Source organism: Lynx canadensis, chromosome A2 (genome assembly GCF_007474595.2).
Source record: "Lynx canadensis isolate LIC74 chromosome A2, mLynCan4.pri.v2, whole genome shotgun sequence".
Taxonomy (NCBI): Eukaryota; Metazoa; Chordata; class Mammalia; order Carnivora; family Felidae; genus Lynx; species Lynx canadensis.
The window spans coordinates 146,260,133-146,277,713 of NC_044304.2; the positions used below are offsets into that span (position 1 = coordinate 146,260,133).

Consider the following 17,581-nt stretch of genomic DNA (forward strand, 5'->3'; position numbering starts at 1 on the left):
TGACTCACTTGTGATCAGCATATAGTAAAAAGCCCACGGAAGCTCTGGCTAAGGATGGCCCGAACAGTCCACCTCCCATTCTTCTGACATCTGAGCGAGTGTATGGATTTGCCTTTGTCTTTGTGCTATCAGAAAATTCTGATGAGCATGACTACTCACAGATTCAGAAAGACAGACGTTTTGAAAGTCTTTCTGACAATTCTGTGGACTTTTCTGGAATATTTAGAAATGCTAATTTCTGGCCCATCCTCGATTGGAATCCTATGGTAAAGAATGAGGAGAGGGGGGTCTCCTTACCTGTCCTCACATGGCCGTAAGGGCACACGCTTTCATAACTTCTCTAAGCAACACGGCTTAGCGAGAGTGAGTCTCCCTTGTCATAACTTTGGATTTTGTTCCATCAGCTGCTTTTAATTATAGGCATTTTGTTGACCTAGGTTTTGGTTTGAATATGCAGTATTCTAAGTATACTTTAATACTATGATTTACCTGCACGTATTATATGTATTTTATAAGGATACTAAACCAGCAGATACTCTGGCAGAGTAGTGAACCTTATTCAACAGGTTTCATTTCTGAGTAAATTGAATTAAACCCAGACTATTTACAGAATTTCCTAAAATCACAGGATGTTAAGGACCAGTAGCATCCTTGCCAGAGATTTACTGTTATTAGCTAATTCTAACAGCAAATAACAGTCTGACTCTTCATACCTCAGTGCTTAGAAGCATGTCCCTCCTGAGCTGGAGGGGAGGGGATCGTTGTATAGTCCAAGTTACCGTGCTGAATGTACATGGATTCCTTTTATGACGATTACTTAACTTCTCGTTGGTTGTCCTAGAGAAGCTTCCTCTCGTAGCTCAGTAATTCCTGTACTTTGTAGACAGGAAAGTTCTGAAACTTTAAGAACAAATTCTGAAAGGCCTATGCGCAAATGGTGCTGAATACGTTTTTTTTAAGCCACAGCTTCACTGTCTTAGTCAAAACAGGATGATTGAGTGATTATTTTAAATTTTTTTTTTTATTAGCAACTTGAAGTATAACGACTGAAACTGGAATAAGTGTTTATTTTCTATTAATAAAAACGAATTTTGACAAAAGTGGACTCCGGCTTCCCCTCCCCCACCACCCCTCTGGGATAAAAGCTTTCCAACATTGTCAGGAGCTTTCAGACACACATTAGATTAAAGAATGTGATGAAGTTAAGCAGCTGGGGCACAGGATAGTATTTGATTTGCAACATCACCCAAAGCTGTACTATCATACCAAAGTTGACCAAGTGTTAATTAAAAAAAAAAAAAAAAAAAAAGAAAAGAAAAAAGAAATTTACATGCACAAGAACAGATATTTGCTTGATCTGCTGGCTCAGGGCCAAATGTTTAATTTGCTTCTCCAAAGAACATTAATCCTTAAAAGTCAAATTCCGGGAAATTCATGCCACTAGTCTAAAAGCCCACTGACAGTGAACTGTGCCATCAACTTCATCTTGCCCAGTGACAATTTATCCAACAGAAGCCAAGATAACATCTACAGGTGTTCCCTCTTTGCTTCTGACAGTCACCTGCATGGTCACTCCGTCTGCTAAGGCCAGCCTGGACCTCACCAATAAATCATAGCCACCTCTGTATACACCTGAGAGAAAAAAGCAAGGAAAACTGACTTAAGACCTCACAAGAAGCTCTGAATAATGAACTATATCGTGCTCTGCTTGCATTTCCTATTAGTTTAGTTTAGCTTTTCTAGAGATTTGTGTTTACGGTGAGAATTGAATCTTGTGGACAAATTCTAAGCAATCTTTTATATTTCCGTGATACCAGGCACATAGGAGGTACTCAATAATACGGATTTGGAGTACTCAAAGGTGGGGAAGTGGTAGCATTGGTATGTGCGGGAGAGGTTTAAGTGTTTTAGGCCAAATTTACTTCTTCAGAGAACAACGTTAAGGATACGCAAATAATTAAACAGCTAAAACAAATTATTCATATGAACAGGCCTTCAAATTATAACTCATAATGGGATAATGGAACCGGAGCAGGGCACGAGATGCCCCTGCACACCCCCTCCTATTTTGCAACCATACAAAGGGAGACTCTGATGGAGGTTTCTTACCTGCCAGATAGAGGGAATGGGAGTTCTTGTTCTCAGGCACTTTGTCTGACCTCTCACATGGCTGCATGCCCAGAAACGTGATGATGTTGTTGACGGCTTCTGTGTTGAGAACATACAAGAGGGTCAGGAAGGCTCAGCCTGGGGGTCTGCCCCTGCACGTGCTGGGGATGGAAGGGGTGCCCCGTGGAGGGAGGCTACCAGACTAGAACCCGGTTGATTCCATTAGATGATGCAGACGGGATCCTGGCCTTGGCAGTGAAACAGGTTATGAGATATTTAAAGAGTTACTGTGGAATAATAAGTAAGCCTATTAGGTCTTATACTGCAATGCACCGAGAGCAAAATTGTTCCCACCTTGGAGAGTTTTGGTAGAACTGAGGGCAAAGGTCTCCTCTTTCTCAAAGGTGTCTCCCACCTCTTCCCAGGCAGCAGCAAAGTTAGGCTTCAGGACTTTCTGAATATGGTCAGACACAGTCACTTCGAGATCTTCCAGCTAGTAGGTAACAAGCAGGGGTCAGTAAATGCAGGCCCTCCGGTACACAGCCCAGACCGAAGGGACTAATTAGCATGCTTTTATCATTCCGCGTTATATCCTTTGCAGGAGCCTAGGATAAACTCTACCACTAAAGTAGTTTAAGTTCCGTGGTCTGGATAAATCTACCCGCATATGCCTTGGCAAAGGAAAGCAAGAAAACCGGTCACCTGGCGGGAGCTGTATTCCGAGCCACGCCTATAGCCCCGGGGTACAAAGAAGTCAGATTGCCACACGGACCTTCTGAACTTCACGTTCGCCAGCAGGTTGATACTTTTTAAATTTTTCCCTACATTCTCTGAGGGCTTTTCATTTCATGCTGTGGCTACATTATAAGCAAACTAAAAGCTGCCGAACAAAAACAGAAAAACCCAATCCTTCCCGTAAAACTCCTTGATCTCCAGGCAAATCGCGTAAGCGTTTTCATCTCTTAATCGCCCCTATTTTTAAAGACCTAACAAAGTGAGTTTTGTTTTAATCAGTCACTAAGGGGTAAATCGGAATTCTCTTTGGCAAGATACACTCCTGTCACAGAGGAGGACTGGCCCAGGTCCTCCTCGGTTGTGACGTGTTTGAGAATAAAAGCCCGTAGGTTCATGTCAGGTGCCGCCCGCAAAATGTTCTCTGCAGGCAGAGGTCACTGGGTGGTGCGAGGGTGTCAGAGTGAATCTCTGTGCCGGGAAGACTCACCACGTACTCATCATCATACCCCTCCTCAGCTGGAACCCCAGTGTCAGGGTCGCAGTCCCGGACGGTAAACTTCATGGTGCAGCTAAAGGTGCCTGCAGCTGGGGTGAAAGAGAAGGCAAGCCTGTGTCAGGGGCAGTGCAAGCCCAGGGCCTCCGTCTGTAACTCCGCACCGTCCTCACGCAGCGCCGTGTTCTGTATCGTGACGGGTGGTGGCCCCCAAAGCAGCCTGCGGCCTGGGCAAAAGGCAGTCTCACAAAATGACTTTAAAAACCATTCCCCGCCATACATAGACCACACCTTTCCTGTCGAAAAGTACAGAAAAGACGACCTGGGCAAAAAATGTTTTCGTGTCTGTATAAAGAAAGCGGCAGGGGGGATAACTGGGGATTTTTTTTGCCAGGCCTGTCAAAAGGGTCTACAAGTTGAAAAATGTGAGAACCGTTACTTTTAGGAGCTGACAAAGCAAAAAAAAAAAGCAAAAAGCACACAGGTCATTAAATTAACACTAAGTACACCAGAGTCTCTCAATATTGTATCTTTAGACTGTGGACCAACAGGGGGTCCGTAGGACACCAGAATGAACTTGCTTTAGGTCAACTTTCAACCTACGGTATAGGTCAGTAATGAGGTTCCAGTACTGGCAAAGTCAGTGTCTTAAAATGGAAAAGCAAGTGGGCCATTATATGTTTGGGGATGACTCGTAAATTCAGAAAGAAATGGAGGTAGGGGGACACAATTTTTGGAAAGGGAAGTCTTCGTGAAGAAGATGGGACTTTCTGAACTGTTGGAAGAGGGGGTGATTTATTAAGTATGGATGAAAAGGCATTTGAGGATTTAATCCATGGTTTGAAAAAGGCTTACAGGTACAAAAAATACTAGAAATTGGGGAGTGAGAGTTATTTGGGGGATAGGAAGGGCAGGAAAGAACAGACTCAGATGGAAAGACCATCTGTGACAATCTGGGTAATGGGACTTTGACCTCTCTGCTCAGTCTTTAAACTCCCTCTTTCCCGCCACGTATGTAGTAAATGCCAATACATGTTGACATTCCACATAAAGGTGTAAACAAACATGTCAGATTGGAGTCATGACCTCTTTCTCCAAGAGTGGATTGGCTAGGAGTTAACTAGATGTGTGTGTGTGTGTGTGTGTGTGTGTGTGTGTGAGAGAGAGAGACAGAGAGAGAGAGAGAGAGAGGTCTCCTTACATGCCTGTGATGCTGCAACTCAGTGCCCGTAGGTTCTTTGAGTTTTAACGGGGCTGTGTGGGAGTGCAGGATTAACAGCTTGGGGAAATCAAAAATTTGAAGGGATGTGACAGTTTTAATAGGATCTCCAAGGCTGCAAAAGAGTTGGGCAAGCAAAGGAAGACACAGACAAAAGGCCAGAAAGGCCATGGGGCAGTTGGCAATGGTAAGAGATACGCTAATGCCTAGGTGCTGGAGGAGAATTTGTTTAGGAACTTGTTTGAAATACCACGTATTTCAAATGAAGGAGACCAGATATTTTCCAACAGGCTCTGGTGAGCTGAGGCAGTCAAGAGATTGGAACGTTAGAAGTAACTAAAGCCAGTGGTGGGAATCCTGTGAAGAACAGGTCTGAATTCAGAGAGCGTGCTGAAAACAGATGATGGCAGCGGGCTGACCCATAGAGAAGAGTGTACCTATCAAGACCACAGAATTATTTCAGTGCAATAGGGGATTGATCAAAGAATGATCGTGGTTAAATCAAGGTAGGGTTTTCTGCAGGAGAAAGGGAAGGAGGAAGAAAGTGGAAGCTAACACAGAGCTAGAATGGGTCAGTTGAAGTATTTAGAAAAAAAGAAAGGAGAGATGGGATTGTGGTAGGGACAAAGGTCGTGATCAAATAAGAATGGAGAGGCAGGGTGGACATTGAGTAACACAGGATTATATGAACCCCAGTTTGGTTCTGCTTAAGCAGGGAGGCTACAGGCAAATGAACAGAAGTAAGGAAACCATCAGGAACAAGGGTATAATCACAGCCTGGGGCAAACTGGTTGGATTTTATGTACAAGTAAAGACCTAAGACACTTAAGTAAGAGACACAGAGAAACAGATTAAGGAAGCAAATAAGAATGGTATTAGTAGAATGTTTCTGAAACTTCTGTGACAAAATTTTAATTAAATAATTTGGCTGACAACAAGGAGAGGTTATAGGGCATCCAAGGTGAACTCCATCCAGTAAAACCACTGGTAGCAATCTATTAATGTTAGCAGAAAGGACGAGTAACACTGGGTGATGAGGAGAGGGAGTGAGGGGGGCCTTTCATGGCCAGAGAACAATATTGAGTCCGTTGCCGTAACATAAAGATGAGAGCTTCATGAACGAAGCCAGGCAAATAACCAAAGACAGTAAGAGCAGCATGCCCTGGAGATCTATGTTACAATTCTTCTCAGAAATGAAGCTTGTCCTAGGACTGACTGAAAGGACAGACAGCTTCTGAGGAGGCCTGTGTGAAAGAACACAGAATAAGAGAAAAGGTAGATGCTGGAAACTATGTTGGGAGAGACATGTGAGTCGGGCTGGAGGGCAGGACCTCTAGGGTAGCAAAGGGCAGAGTGGAAAATTCGGGGCCGGGGGGAGTTGTCAGGTCTCAACCACAGAGGAGACCGTGATTAAATAAGACATGGGGTTAAGAGGACATTCCAGAAAGCTTCGCTGAAATAATTTAAAGGCTGTGATCAATGGGGCAGAAAGTAGAGGTGGAAGGGACAGAGGTAAAACAGGCTGGCTGTAGCGGCCCATGCAGGCGGGTCTGGACTGAACTGGAAAGGAATGGGTGCAGCACGACATGTAGGAAATCCGGGAAGATGGAGGTGAGTCGAGCAGTGACTGCCAAAAATGAGGAGCAAATATGCACCAGGGAAGGTGGTGAATCCACGGAATGCTGTCTGTACAGATGGCAGGAGGGGTGCTGAAGAGACGGTTCTACTCTAGAACAAAAGTAGGGGGAAAAGGAGGAAAAGTGCAGAAAAGCTGCATTAAGTTGCCCTCAGATGGAGTCAGTAAGGAGTGACACGCTGGCTGGAAGGATGGGCAGCATTCCTGGGCCACAAGTCACGATGCAGTGAGAAGGAAAGGAGAGACTCGAAGCAGAGAAAAGGAAACGCTGTCGTGGAGGGCCTACAAGGCAGGGCACGTGAGGGACGAAGAAGGTCTAGACTGGGGCATCTTGTCAGAGCTCGAAACGGGTCATTGGTCGCATTTTGGGTATTGTGAGTAGAAGTATGAACAAAGCGTGAGAAGCAAGGACTTGGGTAGGAGGCAGGAGCGGACTAGCTCTTGGAGCACCCATTTGGAGGGAAATTGGGACTTGAAGGACGTGGGTGACAGGAAAGTTGATGAGAAGCTACCGCTGGCGACGTTCGAGAGAACCAGGCTTGACTTGGTTGAGCGGTTTGTGCTCTGGGGACCGCGTGAAGAGGATGAGGGAGCACATCTGGAGAGAAGTGTCCTGCACCCATTCCTTCCGTGGAGAGATGGCCAGTGAAAGGATGACGGCCCGGCCAGGTATCATGGTTTCTCGTGCGCCGTGCCATTCAAGTTGGTTGCTCTTTGAAGCTACGTGCCGTGTGAGGAGTGGCTAAAAGCGAGGGACACTCCTGGGCACACCTGTGGGAAAACAGCACGGAGGAGGAAGGGCAGAGAAGCTATAGTCTAGACGCCAAGAAGGGAGGGGATTGAAGGTGTGGAGTGGAGTAAAAGGCGTGAAGAGGGAACGACACCAGAGGGCCACTGCGAGGGCACCGGGAGACAGCAGAGGTGCGTACGAAGCACAGAGCTGTGAGCCAAGCTAGGTGACGACCCATGGAGATGCGCCTTGGAGATGGAGTGTAGGAACTGGGGTCGTGAGGGAGTGCCACGTGGGACTCTTCCTCGAAGCAACAGTGTGACCAACAGAGTGGAAGGTTAAAGACGGACGGATGGATGTCAGCCGTGGCCAGCGGCAGGGGTCCTGGGAAGGTCTGGGCTGAACAGAGGGTACCAGGGGAACAGCACGGGCGAAACAAGGGGGATCGAAGAGAAGACAGACACCCGAATCCATGGGAAACGATACAAAGATGGGAGCTAAAAAAGCCAGCGGCTGTGTAGGTAACGGAGGTGCTCCCGGAGGGCCAGGGGGAGGAGTCGGAGAGCCTGCAGAAGAGACGGGGGCATCTGAAGACCCGCAGGTTTGGGCAGGAAGCGTAGGGTACCATGCTGACTCAAAGAGGAGAGAGACGGAGACGATGTCAGGGGACAGCTGCTGGAGGGGCAGTGGGGGGCAGTGGAGTGGCAGGGGCAGAGATGGTGAGGAACAGAGTTCCCCAGAAGGGGAAATCCTGTAAGGTCTCCTAACGGGTCTGTTTGGTCAAGTGGGGGGGGGGGGGCCTTGAAGCCAGACCGAAAGTAGTACGTGTGACGACAGGAGAACAGGGCCTGAGAAGCGGCGGGAAGCTTTAGTGAGGAAGACTGGAGGGAGACGGAGGGAGACGCCCCTGGTGTAGAGCGAGGGCAGCACACGGACACCAGGATCGCTGTGTGAGTCGTTTGTCTGTCGCAGGGATGACGAGTATCGGGAGCTGAGCGGCTAGGGGTCCTGGTGGGAACGCAACTTGGTAGAACTTGAAATGACACCGTGTGGAATTAAGATGGGGGGGGGGGCGGCAAACAACTGAAGGGAGATACAAGTAAATATGCGAGCGCCACACTGAAGTTACTCTAGAAGTTACTCTGTCACGTGGAGATGTTCCGCAAGCGACAGACCGCTAGTGGGGAGAAAACCTGGTGGGGGAGAGCTGCTCGGCAGGACACGTGTCTGCTGAATGAAGTGGAAAGGGGGCGGGGGCTCAAGAGAAGGTGGCCTATTTCTTTAGGGTAGGATAGGTAATAAGGAGACAGTAATGGGAGAACAGTGTCCTAGCTGCCCCCAGATTAAAAGGTCACTTGAGGATTGGCAGGTACTGACTGGAGGGAGAAGGCCCCACGCTTGGGCCAAAGGCGCAGGGGTGGCGGGGGTTGGGGGGAGGAGAGGGGTTAAGGCTAAGAGGGGCATTTATAGAGAACAGCTCTCACTAGGTGGCGTGTAATAAGAAAAACCACACGTGCCACGAAGATCCCCAGAACGGGGGATCCTGTCGGCTCTGGAACAGGCCTAGCTGGCCTAACGTGTTAGGCATAAGGCCACCCTGCTGCGACTCGTGTGTATACTGGGAGAGAAAGAAAGGTCTGCACAGCAATGAAAGTCAGAGGTAGACTCACTCTTGATGCATCGGTGGCAAGTTTTTAACTGAAGGACTTGGCGGAGGGGCATGTTTACAGCGATGCCTAAGACGTGCCCTGCAGCCCCGTCTGAGCTGATGAGTCTGCGCTTTAACGAGCCGCGGTTTGAGAACCACTGCTTTAGATGAAGGCAGAGGAAGAGCCGTTCTGATAAGTCTTCGTAGCAACCTGTCATACTAGGATTAGCCGACAGAGAAGCAACTGGGGAGACCTGTAAGGAAGGACAGCAGGTCTGGAGAGGACGGAGGCTAAAATAAGGAAGGGGGCCACCGTGACTCAGGCTAGGGCGGGGAACATCCAGAAGAGTAACCTGGCCAAGGGGAAGGTCACTGAAGAGGGCTGGAGGGAGGGACACTGAGATGTAGAGAGTAGGGACTTGGTAGCGTGGTTTTATGTTAATTCCGACCCAAGCACTGAGGCAGAGAAAGGAAGGGGGGTGTGTGGCTACAAACAGAGATTAGGAAGGGAGCTGTTGGAAAGCTTTGTGGAAGAGGAGGGTAGAGAGGGGCCACGGGGATGGGCCCGGAATCCAGTCCACAGTCTGAATGGTGAGGGCTGAATATGAGATGTTGGTTTATCCAGAAGCCAGTCTGAATCTATGGGAATGCTATGTATAAACGTAATCTCCGAATGGAGGAGGGATACAGAACATAAGTTTTTATGAGGCAGATATCAAGAAAAAGGAGTAAAATAGCAAAGTTGAAATTGCTGTCCGATGAGAAGAGATCATAATACTGACATGGAAATTGTCACTGGCAATGACCGGACGTATATGGCACCATACTTGGGCCGAAGATCATGACAGAAAAGGAAGGAGACCAGTTGGTTGCTCTCTAAGGGAAGGGCTTGTCTAAAAAGGAGACAGTTGGTTTTGGGTGAGGGAGTGGGGATCAGAGGGGAGGGAACCTCAAAAAGAATACGCACTCGTCACTCTGAAAGGTTAGAAGAGGGGAGATTGGAAAGAATGTACTATAAGAGAGACGTTAAAGGCACACTTGGAAATTAAGGAAACATGTTAGGATTTGCAGAAAGTGAGATGAAGCCACTGAAGAGACTTGAGACTTGTATGAACAAACAGCAAGGGAGAGAACAAAAGATGGGGCTGGGAGCCAAACAGGGAGAGGGGATGTGTGGATGCGGCTAGGGTGCAGAACAGGCAGGTGGGAAAATACACGCGGAAGGGCATTAAAGAGGGCTAAGTGGGAACATTAGGAAATGGGAGTTGGAAATGTGTCAGACTTGTGTATTAACAAGGAGAGAGAGTGAGGTTAAGAGTGTGGCAGAGCGAGAACTGGGGTATGAAGTTTTGCCGTCCAGGTCGCTTTGTTGGAAGGTAACGTGTCTGGTCAGTAGAGTGAAAGGTCAGAGATAGGCTAACTGGGATGGACATAAAAGGCAAACCGGCGGCAGGCATCCTATGGAAGTTTATGCTGAACTAAGAGCACAAAAGGATGCAGTAAAGAATAGGACACAAGGGGAGATGGCAGTGGGTTGAGCAGTGAGTGCCCAACATCCGTCTGTCCAGAGAGGCAACTGAGATCTGTAAGAACAGCAGGTGGCAGCTGGAAGGAGGGACACAGAAGACAAGGGAGCATGTTTCCCAGGGTAAAATCACGTCCAAGGAGGAAAGGAACGGGAGAGTCAAGTGAAGATTCCTACAGATGTGAAAGGATGATTTTAAGAATGGCAGATAACTGACTGCTGGCTGAGGCACGAACTTAGTCCAAGGTTATGATGGGATAAGAAGGGGGAGAGAGTTTGTGAGCTGAGGAAAGGACCGCTGTAGGAATGAGAGAAGACTTAAAAGAATAAATGGAGTGGCGAAAATGCAGGTCGGGATTAAGGCGGTTTTGTTAAGATGAATTCTCCTAAAAAGATGTTGCTAGCAACCTTAAAATACATCAGGATTGACCAGTCACGCAGTGTGGGTGAGTGGTTTGTCTGTAGACAAGGGTATTTGTATCTCTTGAGGAGTGGTTGGGAATCATGACGGAAGTAAGGCTCAGGAGGAAAGTACTGTACCCACTGTTAGGATAGACTGTGGGGTGATGAGATGTGTGGTGTGGTATAGTATATAGTGTAGTATCGATGATGTGATAGCTGAAGTGGGTAGTTAAGATAGAGCAGAGCATAACTATGAAAGAAGAGGGGGTTTTAATCTAAGTAATGGGAGCATGCATGAATTTGAGGGGGGTTCTCAGTAGTCAGTGTAGCAAAAAAGGCAAATAAGATGTGGATTAAAGAAACCCAGAATGGAGAAATCTGTCAGGTCTTAGGAGAGGTCTACTTGGTTAAAATGTTTGGTGTTAAAGGTCGCAATGAGTGATATATATAATGAGAGAAGTAAAAACCTGCATATGGTTAGGAGTCAGAAAGTCGACTAGCTCCTGAAGTCTTGATGGGAAAAAATTTTTAAAGAATGTATATATGCTATATATATAACATCTATATTACTATATATAATTTTACATATTATATATAAGGTAATATATGTAATGTAATATATAATGTATGTAATCTACAACGTAATAATATGTACAGTATATTATAGCTTAGCATATATATTATATATATTTAGAACCCTCAAAGATAGCATTACATGTTATTTAAGGAGAAATAAATATTTATTAAAATTATACAAATGAGAGAAATATCAGATTATGTAGTGAGGGAGAGGTAAATGATTCTGGAGTGGCACAGAGGAAATCTCAGTCATATGTGCACTATTTTATTTCTTTAAAAATATCTCAATCAGATACAGTATAAAGTTAAGATATAAGTGGGGTGTGGGCGTATGAATTTGGGAGGGATGGGTAATTTTCATCCAAAGACGTGATTGATACGAATCGTTGGGGCGGGGGAAGATGATGACGAATCTTGATGCAACACCATTGGATGACAACCTGTTTGACCAATAGGAGAGCGTGGTGGGAGGTTGTCTAGGGAGCGGGTGACCTCTACTTGGTAAGAACTGGGTGGGTATCTTTAAGGGAGTAAACCTCAAGAGAAAAATAATGTATTCCTCACTGTGATTAGAAATGGAAGCTGAAAATATTGTAGACGTTAATAATATATGATGCAGCAAATAATCAAAATCAGGAAGAAGTTGTTGAAATACGATGTTCAGGTTTGCTCAGAAATTGAAGTATTATGTTAGAACTGGCTGTAAGTGAGAGAAACTCGTGAGACACGTCATAAAGAAGGAAAACGTAGAGGAGAATTGAGGCTGCAATCTAAGAGGAGGGAGTGTCAGTCTAGGCTGCCGTGCAGAACACGCAGGTTTGTAAAATGCTAAGCAAAGAAGGGCACTGAAGGCCAGGATGAGGACCGCATCCTCAGAGATAATCAGAATTGGAAGTTCAGTGCAGAGTTGTAAGTCAAGCCAGAGATCGATCAACCAGCTGAGGAAAGAAGTCAGGGTGTGGCTAAATAAGAGTTGGAATATGATTGCCGTGCTGCCCTGAAAGCTTTGGTGGAGAACGATTTGAAACAATTGGTATAGTCAACAGAATGAGAAGAAAGAGAGATGAAATGTGATGGACTTAAAATGGGCCAGAGAAGGAACCCTAGGAGAGTCCAGAAGGAATGGAAGGTCGAAGCAAGCACAGTACAGACTATAGGAAATAAGGAAGATAGAAGAAGGTGGACTTGTGAGTGCTGACTATCAAAATGTATGTGTCCAGAAGAGATGATCAGTTTCACGGGAATCTTACAGCTGGAAGAAGGAATGATGGAGGAAATGTAGGGAGTTTGCAGCAAAAGGGAAAGGGAAAATGGAGAAAAGGAATAGAGCAACGTTCGGGTTGCCTGCGGATGGAACCTTGTTACTTGAAGAGTCGTGCTCATGGGAGACGTGGCTGTTGCTCCACACTTGGGCCAAGGTCATGAGAGAATAAAAGGAAAATGGGATGGAAGTAAGTAAAGGGGGCATTGTGTGAATTAGAGAGCAGCTGAGTAAAGGGAATGGCTACAAGACAAACAGGTATGGATGAAAGAAAACACCGAGGCTGTCAGATCTCCGAAATTTGTGTAGAGTGGGAGAGCATCCAGGGCCTGAGCAAAAAAAGCAGGAGCTGGATAGGTTGGCCCTTGAAGTCTTAGTGGGAAATTGACGATTGAGTCGTTGCTTCCTAGGAAAGGCTAGGAGATGGATTGGATTAAGATAAACTCTGATAAGCCATTGGTGCAAACCTTAGAAATATCACCAGTGCCGTTTTAGAAGGTGTGGACTGAATATTTTTTCTGTAGAACAAATGAATGCCTATTGGTTGAGGAGTGGTTGGGGCTCATGGTGAATGTTTAAGATCCGGTAGGGCAGATATTCAAACTAGGGGAGACTTCCTGTCAGTGTGATGTTAAATTTGCTGAGAAGCTAAGGAGTCCTGTGAGTCAAAGTGAGAGAAGCAGTTGAACAGACTTGTAGAACACAAGAGGAAAGAGGAAGGGAGAGAAGATGCTGCTTGAGGGGGGGGGGGGTGAGTATGAAGAGTATGAATTAGGCTGGGTTTGGGATACGCAGGGTCAAAATGGCCAATATGACCAAGACCAGAACGAGGGACACAGGTGTCCCCAGCTAAGTATGCACGTTATACTCGTTAACATGAAAAGTTTTTATCTCTACGTCCCCCTGTGCTTGGGAAACTGCGGCGAATCGGCATTCTTGTTGGCACACGTGTCTGTTCGGGATGATATACGTTTGCTGTGGTTAAAGTTCTTCATAGGCTTGCTTCCCATGCTCAAGGTTTTTCAATGCCCTGTGTGTTATGTCCATCACTTTCCCTACAATACGTGTGGAACAGCTCCAGCAGTTCGCCAATTGGTAAGTAAACATTTCCTAGAAGTTTCTTATTTATATATTTCACTCAAAAATGTATAGGAGTTTGTTATGTATCTTGAAAGCCTTTTCGTTATTCCTTGCAGCGTCAAAGGAGGATGCACTTACGGTATTTTATCATAGCATGGGTTCACTGTGTGCTACAGACAAACATGTACACTAACGAAGGGACGATATGTTAAATGATTCTGCAGTTGGCTTTTAGAATGGTTGACATTGTAAGAAATACTTGAAAGTTTTTTGCAATAATATTTTTGTGATGGTTGAGAAAATACGTTGGATTTTTTAAAAGGGTGATGTTAGGGACTTTTCAAATTTCAGATATTGCAGTATAAGCATTATAACTAACAAAAATGGTTATTCAGCATATTTTAAACCAAAAGGTGATGAAAACTGCTTGAACGTATAAAGAAGTTGAGGCAGGAAGAGAATTGTGTGGTGAGGCAGTTCTGAAAAGAAGAAAGAGTGGAGAAAAAGAGGGACAGTATCCAGGAAAGTATGTTTGCGTAAAAAAGCGTGGCTGATAAAGAGAAAGGTTTGGTGAAATGGGCCTAAGACAAGGCAAGGTGCAGGGATCCTACCAAGGAATAAATAGAAACCAAGGCAGTTTAACAAAATATGTAGGAAAAAAGAAATATGGAGACAGATTGAACAATGGATGTAGGATAAAAACAGGAGCCAACAGGGATTTATTAGCGAGTGTATGAGAATGAGACACACTCAGTAGACGGATGGTTAATAAAAGATAAAACTGGGGAGGGGGGGGGTCCAAGCGGATGGGTGGAAAAGCAAAATTTACCTTCAGCTGGGGAAGGTCATGTGCAGACTGGCATCCTGAAACAAGCTTTGGCACTATAACTGTATCTGATGGAACAAGGAAGAATAGAGATGACAGAAGCTAAGTAAAGAGAATGTTGTGTGGATTAGAACACATTTCAGAGTAACTAGACTAAATAGGACGTAAAACCAGAGTAAACGTAGGGAGACCCAGAAACCCGAGCGCGGTGAAGTAGCACACAAGTCAAGGAAGTGGGTGTAGGATTAAAGACTCGCTAAAGGTAGTGAAGAGCATGAGGGCGGGATGAAAGAGGTTAGGAGGCAGCTACATGCATTAGAGCGGAGTATTAGCAAAAGGCAAATGGGAAAAGATAGACTGAGTTCCACGTTTAATCCAGTTCCAAACACGGGAGGGGAAAGAGGTTAAGAAACGGATAAAGAGCGACTCCATGGACGGGGGCGGGGGAAGGGTGTTGTGGAAGGGCACTGGAAAATGCACATCCATACCTGGAAAGGGCATCGAACTTCATCAGAGAAATGGTAGCGGGCAGACAACGGAACAGCGTGGGAGTGCGGGAGGAGGCCCGGGGCCGAGGGACAGCGGGGCAGAGAAAGGCACACACATAGAGGGGTTAAGTAGACATAGGGTTATGGGACTGAAAGAATTCCGTATTTGCTTTTTCTCAGGGACAAAACTGTCCCCAGTGATAATGGAAATAAAAGAACGAAGAAGAAATTGCATGGCTTACACTACACACAGAGACCATGACAAAACTAGAGAACGGGGAAACCGGTGCATGACAGGGAAAATGGCAAAAGAGTGACGAAATGAAGGTGGTTGGACAGAGAATCTTGCAAAACCAGTCATAGCATGTAAATTTAAAAGATATGAAGGATTAATGAGTGAAGAGAAGATATTGATGGCAAGGAGAGGGAAATCAGGCTAAGAAGGAGGAGGTTAAGAGTGTATATAACTTCTTGTAGCTGAGTTCAAGGGAGGCTCCATTTTCAACAAGCTCCAGAGGAAGAACCGAAAAGAGTCTGGCAGAGAGAGCGGAGCAGAGGAAAGAGAGATGAGGGGGAAAGGCCAGAGCATCGGCTGCAAAATTTATGTACTAATGAGTAGATTTCCAAAGTTCTACCAGAGAAAGGAAATAGTAAGCACTTTGAAAACAAGTAAAATCAAACATTGGAATGAGTGAGCCATGGATTAGGGTATTAAGTAAAAAGAAATAAAGGTCACACTCAATAATGATCCTTGACCAAGAGGAGGACAGACCTAAGAAATAAGAAATGTTAACTATCAGTAGACTGAGTGTGGGGCATGTCAGGTGAACAAGGGGATGCCATGGATCCCAGAGCAGAGAGCCAGGCAAGTGTCACAATTTGAAGGCAGTGCTGGGATTTGAGAAAGAAGGGTCAGTGGCAACTGATTTAGAAGGTGACAGGCGGTGCCCGGGGAGTGAGGCCCGGGGAGTGAGCTGGGCTTCCACCGCAGTGGTTCTCCCCGAGGATGGGGGGGTGGTTTTCACCCGAGGGGGGCTGTGGGCACGGCCCCCAAGGCAGGCCTATCAAAACATCTGAGGGGGAGCAGTGCTCTGCTCCAACAAACACAAAACCAAAAAACCACAAAAAGAAACCCCTAAACCACGGCCCGATGATGATGCTGATAGGCGGTCTTGGGGGTCACGCGTCCTCGGGTGAGAATCGCTGGGTGGAAGGGGCAGAGTGGAGGCGGGCGGAGAGGTGAAGCTTGAGCAGATGAGCCCCTGAGCCGGGGGTGCATGGGGACATCAGAGTCAGGACCGTCAGACACGGGGCAAAGGACGTGGGACCAGGAAGACAGCGAGCAGATGGATGTAGCCGAGAGGGCACCTGGCACATTGGGGGCTGGGTGCGGATTCACGGTCAGCGTGTAGGGAGTGGCGTGCCAAAGTGGTGTTCCCAGAGCTAGGGACGCTTCAGGACTCGGGCCGAGAGAGAGGAGAATGGCGATCGAAAGGAAGTTGTGTGAGCACCGCGAGCACAGAGCACGGGGCGGGCTGTCCGCGCAGAAGGAAGGGGCAGGCGGGACAGGGGACCACAGGGCCGATCATCTGGGGGAGAGATGCTGCCAGGGAGGCAGGAGGACCCAGGGCTCCTGCAGGTGGAGGCCGAGTGCAGTGGTGTGGGGCCATGTGGGCAGGGGCGAGGGCGGGAGGGAGGGTGGAAGGGAAAGTGCAGTAGTGAAAGGAAAGAGGAAGGAGAGTCAGAGGACCAGGCTCCCGGAGAGCGCTGTAGGAAGAGTGTGCAACGAAGGGGTCCGAGTGGAAACAGGAAAGGTCGCAGGAGGGACGTGTGTGGGGCCCAGGCGGCCAGCAGGTTGTGGGTCCACAGGACGTGAGCAGGGGCTGGCGGGGGAGCGTGCGGGTTCAGTATCGTATGTCTGAAGCAGAGATGACGGAGGTGGGGTGAGCGGGGGGGGGGGGGGGGGGGGGGGGGGTGAGGGAGCGAGCAGGGAGCACACAGCAGAGAGGATGGCGGAAGCAGCCGGAGGACTCACGGAGGGTAGCTGAAGGGACGTCACGTGGCTCAGGTAGCGGGACGGTTCCGATGTCATGTGTGCGGTAGACAAGCAGAGCAGGAGAGGCAGGGGGGCGGGCCCTGGAGGCCCATCAGGCAGGCAGTCTGCAGCAGGTGGGAGAACATGGTGGGGGAGAGGTGGTCCGAGGGGCAGGAGTGAGAAGGGGCAGGTGAGGGCCTCGCAGGTAGGGCAGGAGAGGCTGGGGAGGGTCAGGGAATGTCCTGTGCCGGGAGGGATGGCAGAGGGCCCGGGGGAGGGAGCAGACGAGAGGCATCCAGAAACTGCCCCCCAAATGTGGACAAGGTCTTGAAAAACCAACCCCCCTGTCCCAGGAGGAAGAGGACAGCCTACGAGGAAGCAGGGGTGGGGGGAGGCGGCCAGAGGAGAGGAGTCAGGAGAGCTGGTGGCCCGTTTAAAATGTTGGAGACAACGCTGTCAGTGCAGGGCATGATGAGAAGATGAAAGGTCAGAGAAAGGACCAGGGAGTGACCTCCCAAGTGGCCGACCTGAAACGTAGAGGGGTTAGCAGCGATGTCAGCGGCAGGTGGATTCAGTACAGCACACTGGGGACGAAGGGCTGATAACCTGGAGAGCGTGAGGGCTGGTCAAGTAGGGAGCAGATGTCAAGGAAAAGACCTGTAACTCCTTCAGGTGGCGGCGCTGGTCAGGGGAGTGGAAGGGAACCGATGTGGACAGGTGCAGGGGAGGAAGGAGAGGACCTCATGGCATGGGAGGTGCTCGCGGTGGGTAGACGGGGTGCCGCTGAAAAGGGGAAGGCGTCCTGAAAAGCTCCC

At 47.6% G+C, this 17,581-nt stretch overlaps 1 protein-coding gene across 1 annotated transcript in view; it reads right to left on the reverse strand.

Moving 5' to 3' along the window:
• Positions 1-1,047: 1,047 nt before the first annotated feature.
• Positions 1,048-17,581, reverse strand: part of COPG2 (COPI coat complex subunit gamma 2) — a gene marked incomplete at its 5' end in the record, with an annotated part of 109,915 nt that continues 93,381 nt past the window's right edge. Inside the window, 4 exons of the mRNA XM_030297109.1 lie at positions 1,048-1,632; positions 2,110-2,208; positions 2,464-2,602; positions 3,332-3,429. Of these exons, the coding sequence (XP_030152969.1) occupies positions 1,502-1,632; positions 2,110-2,208; positions 2,464-2,602; positions 3,332-3,429 (467 nt within the window). The remainder of the gene's footprint in view (positions 1,633-2,109; positions 2,209-2,463; positions 2,603-3,331; positions 3,430-17,581) is intronic.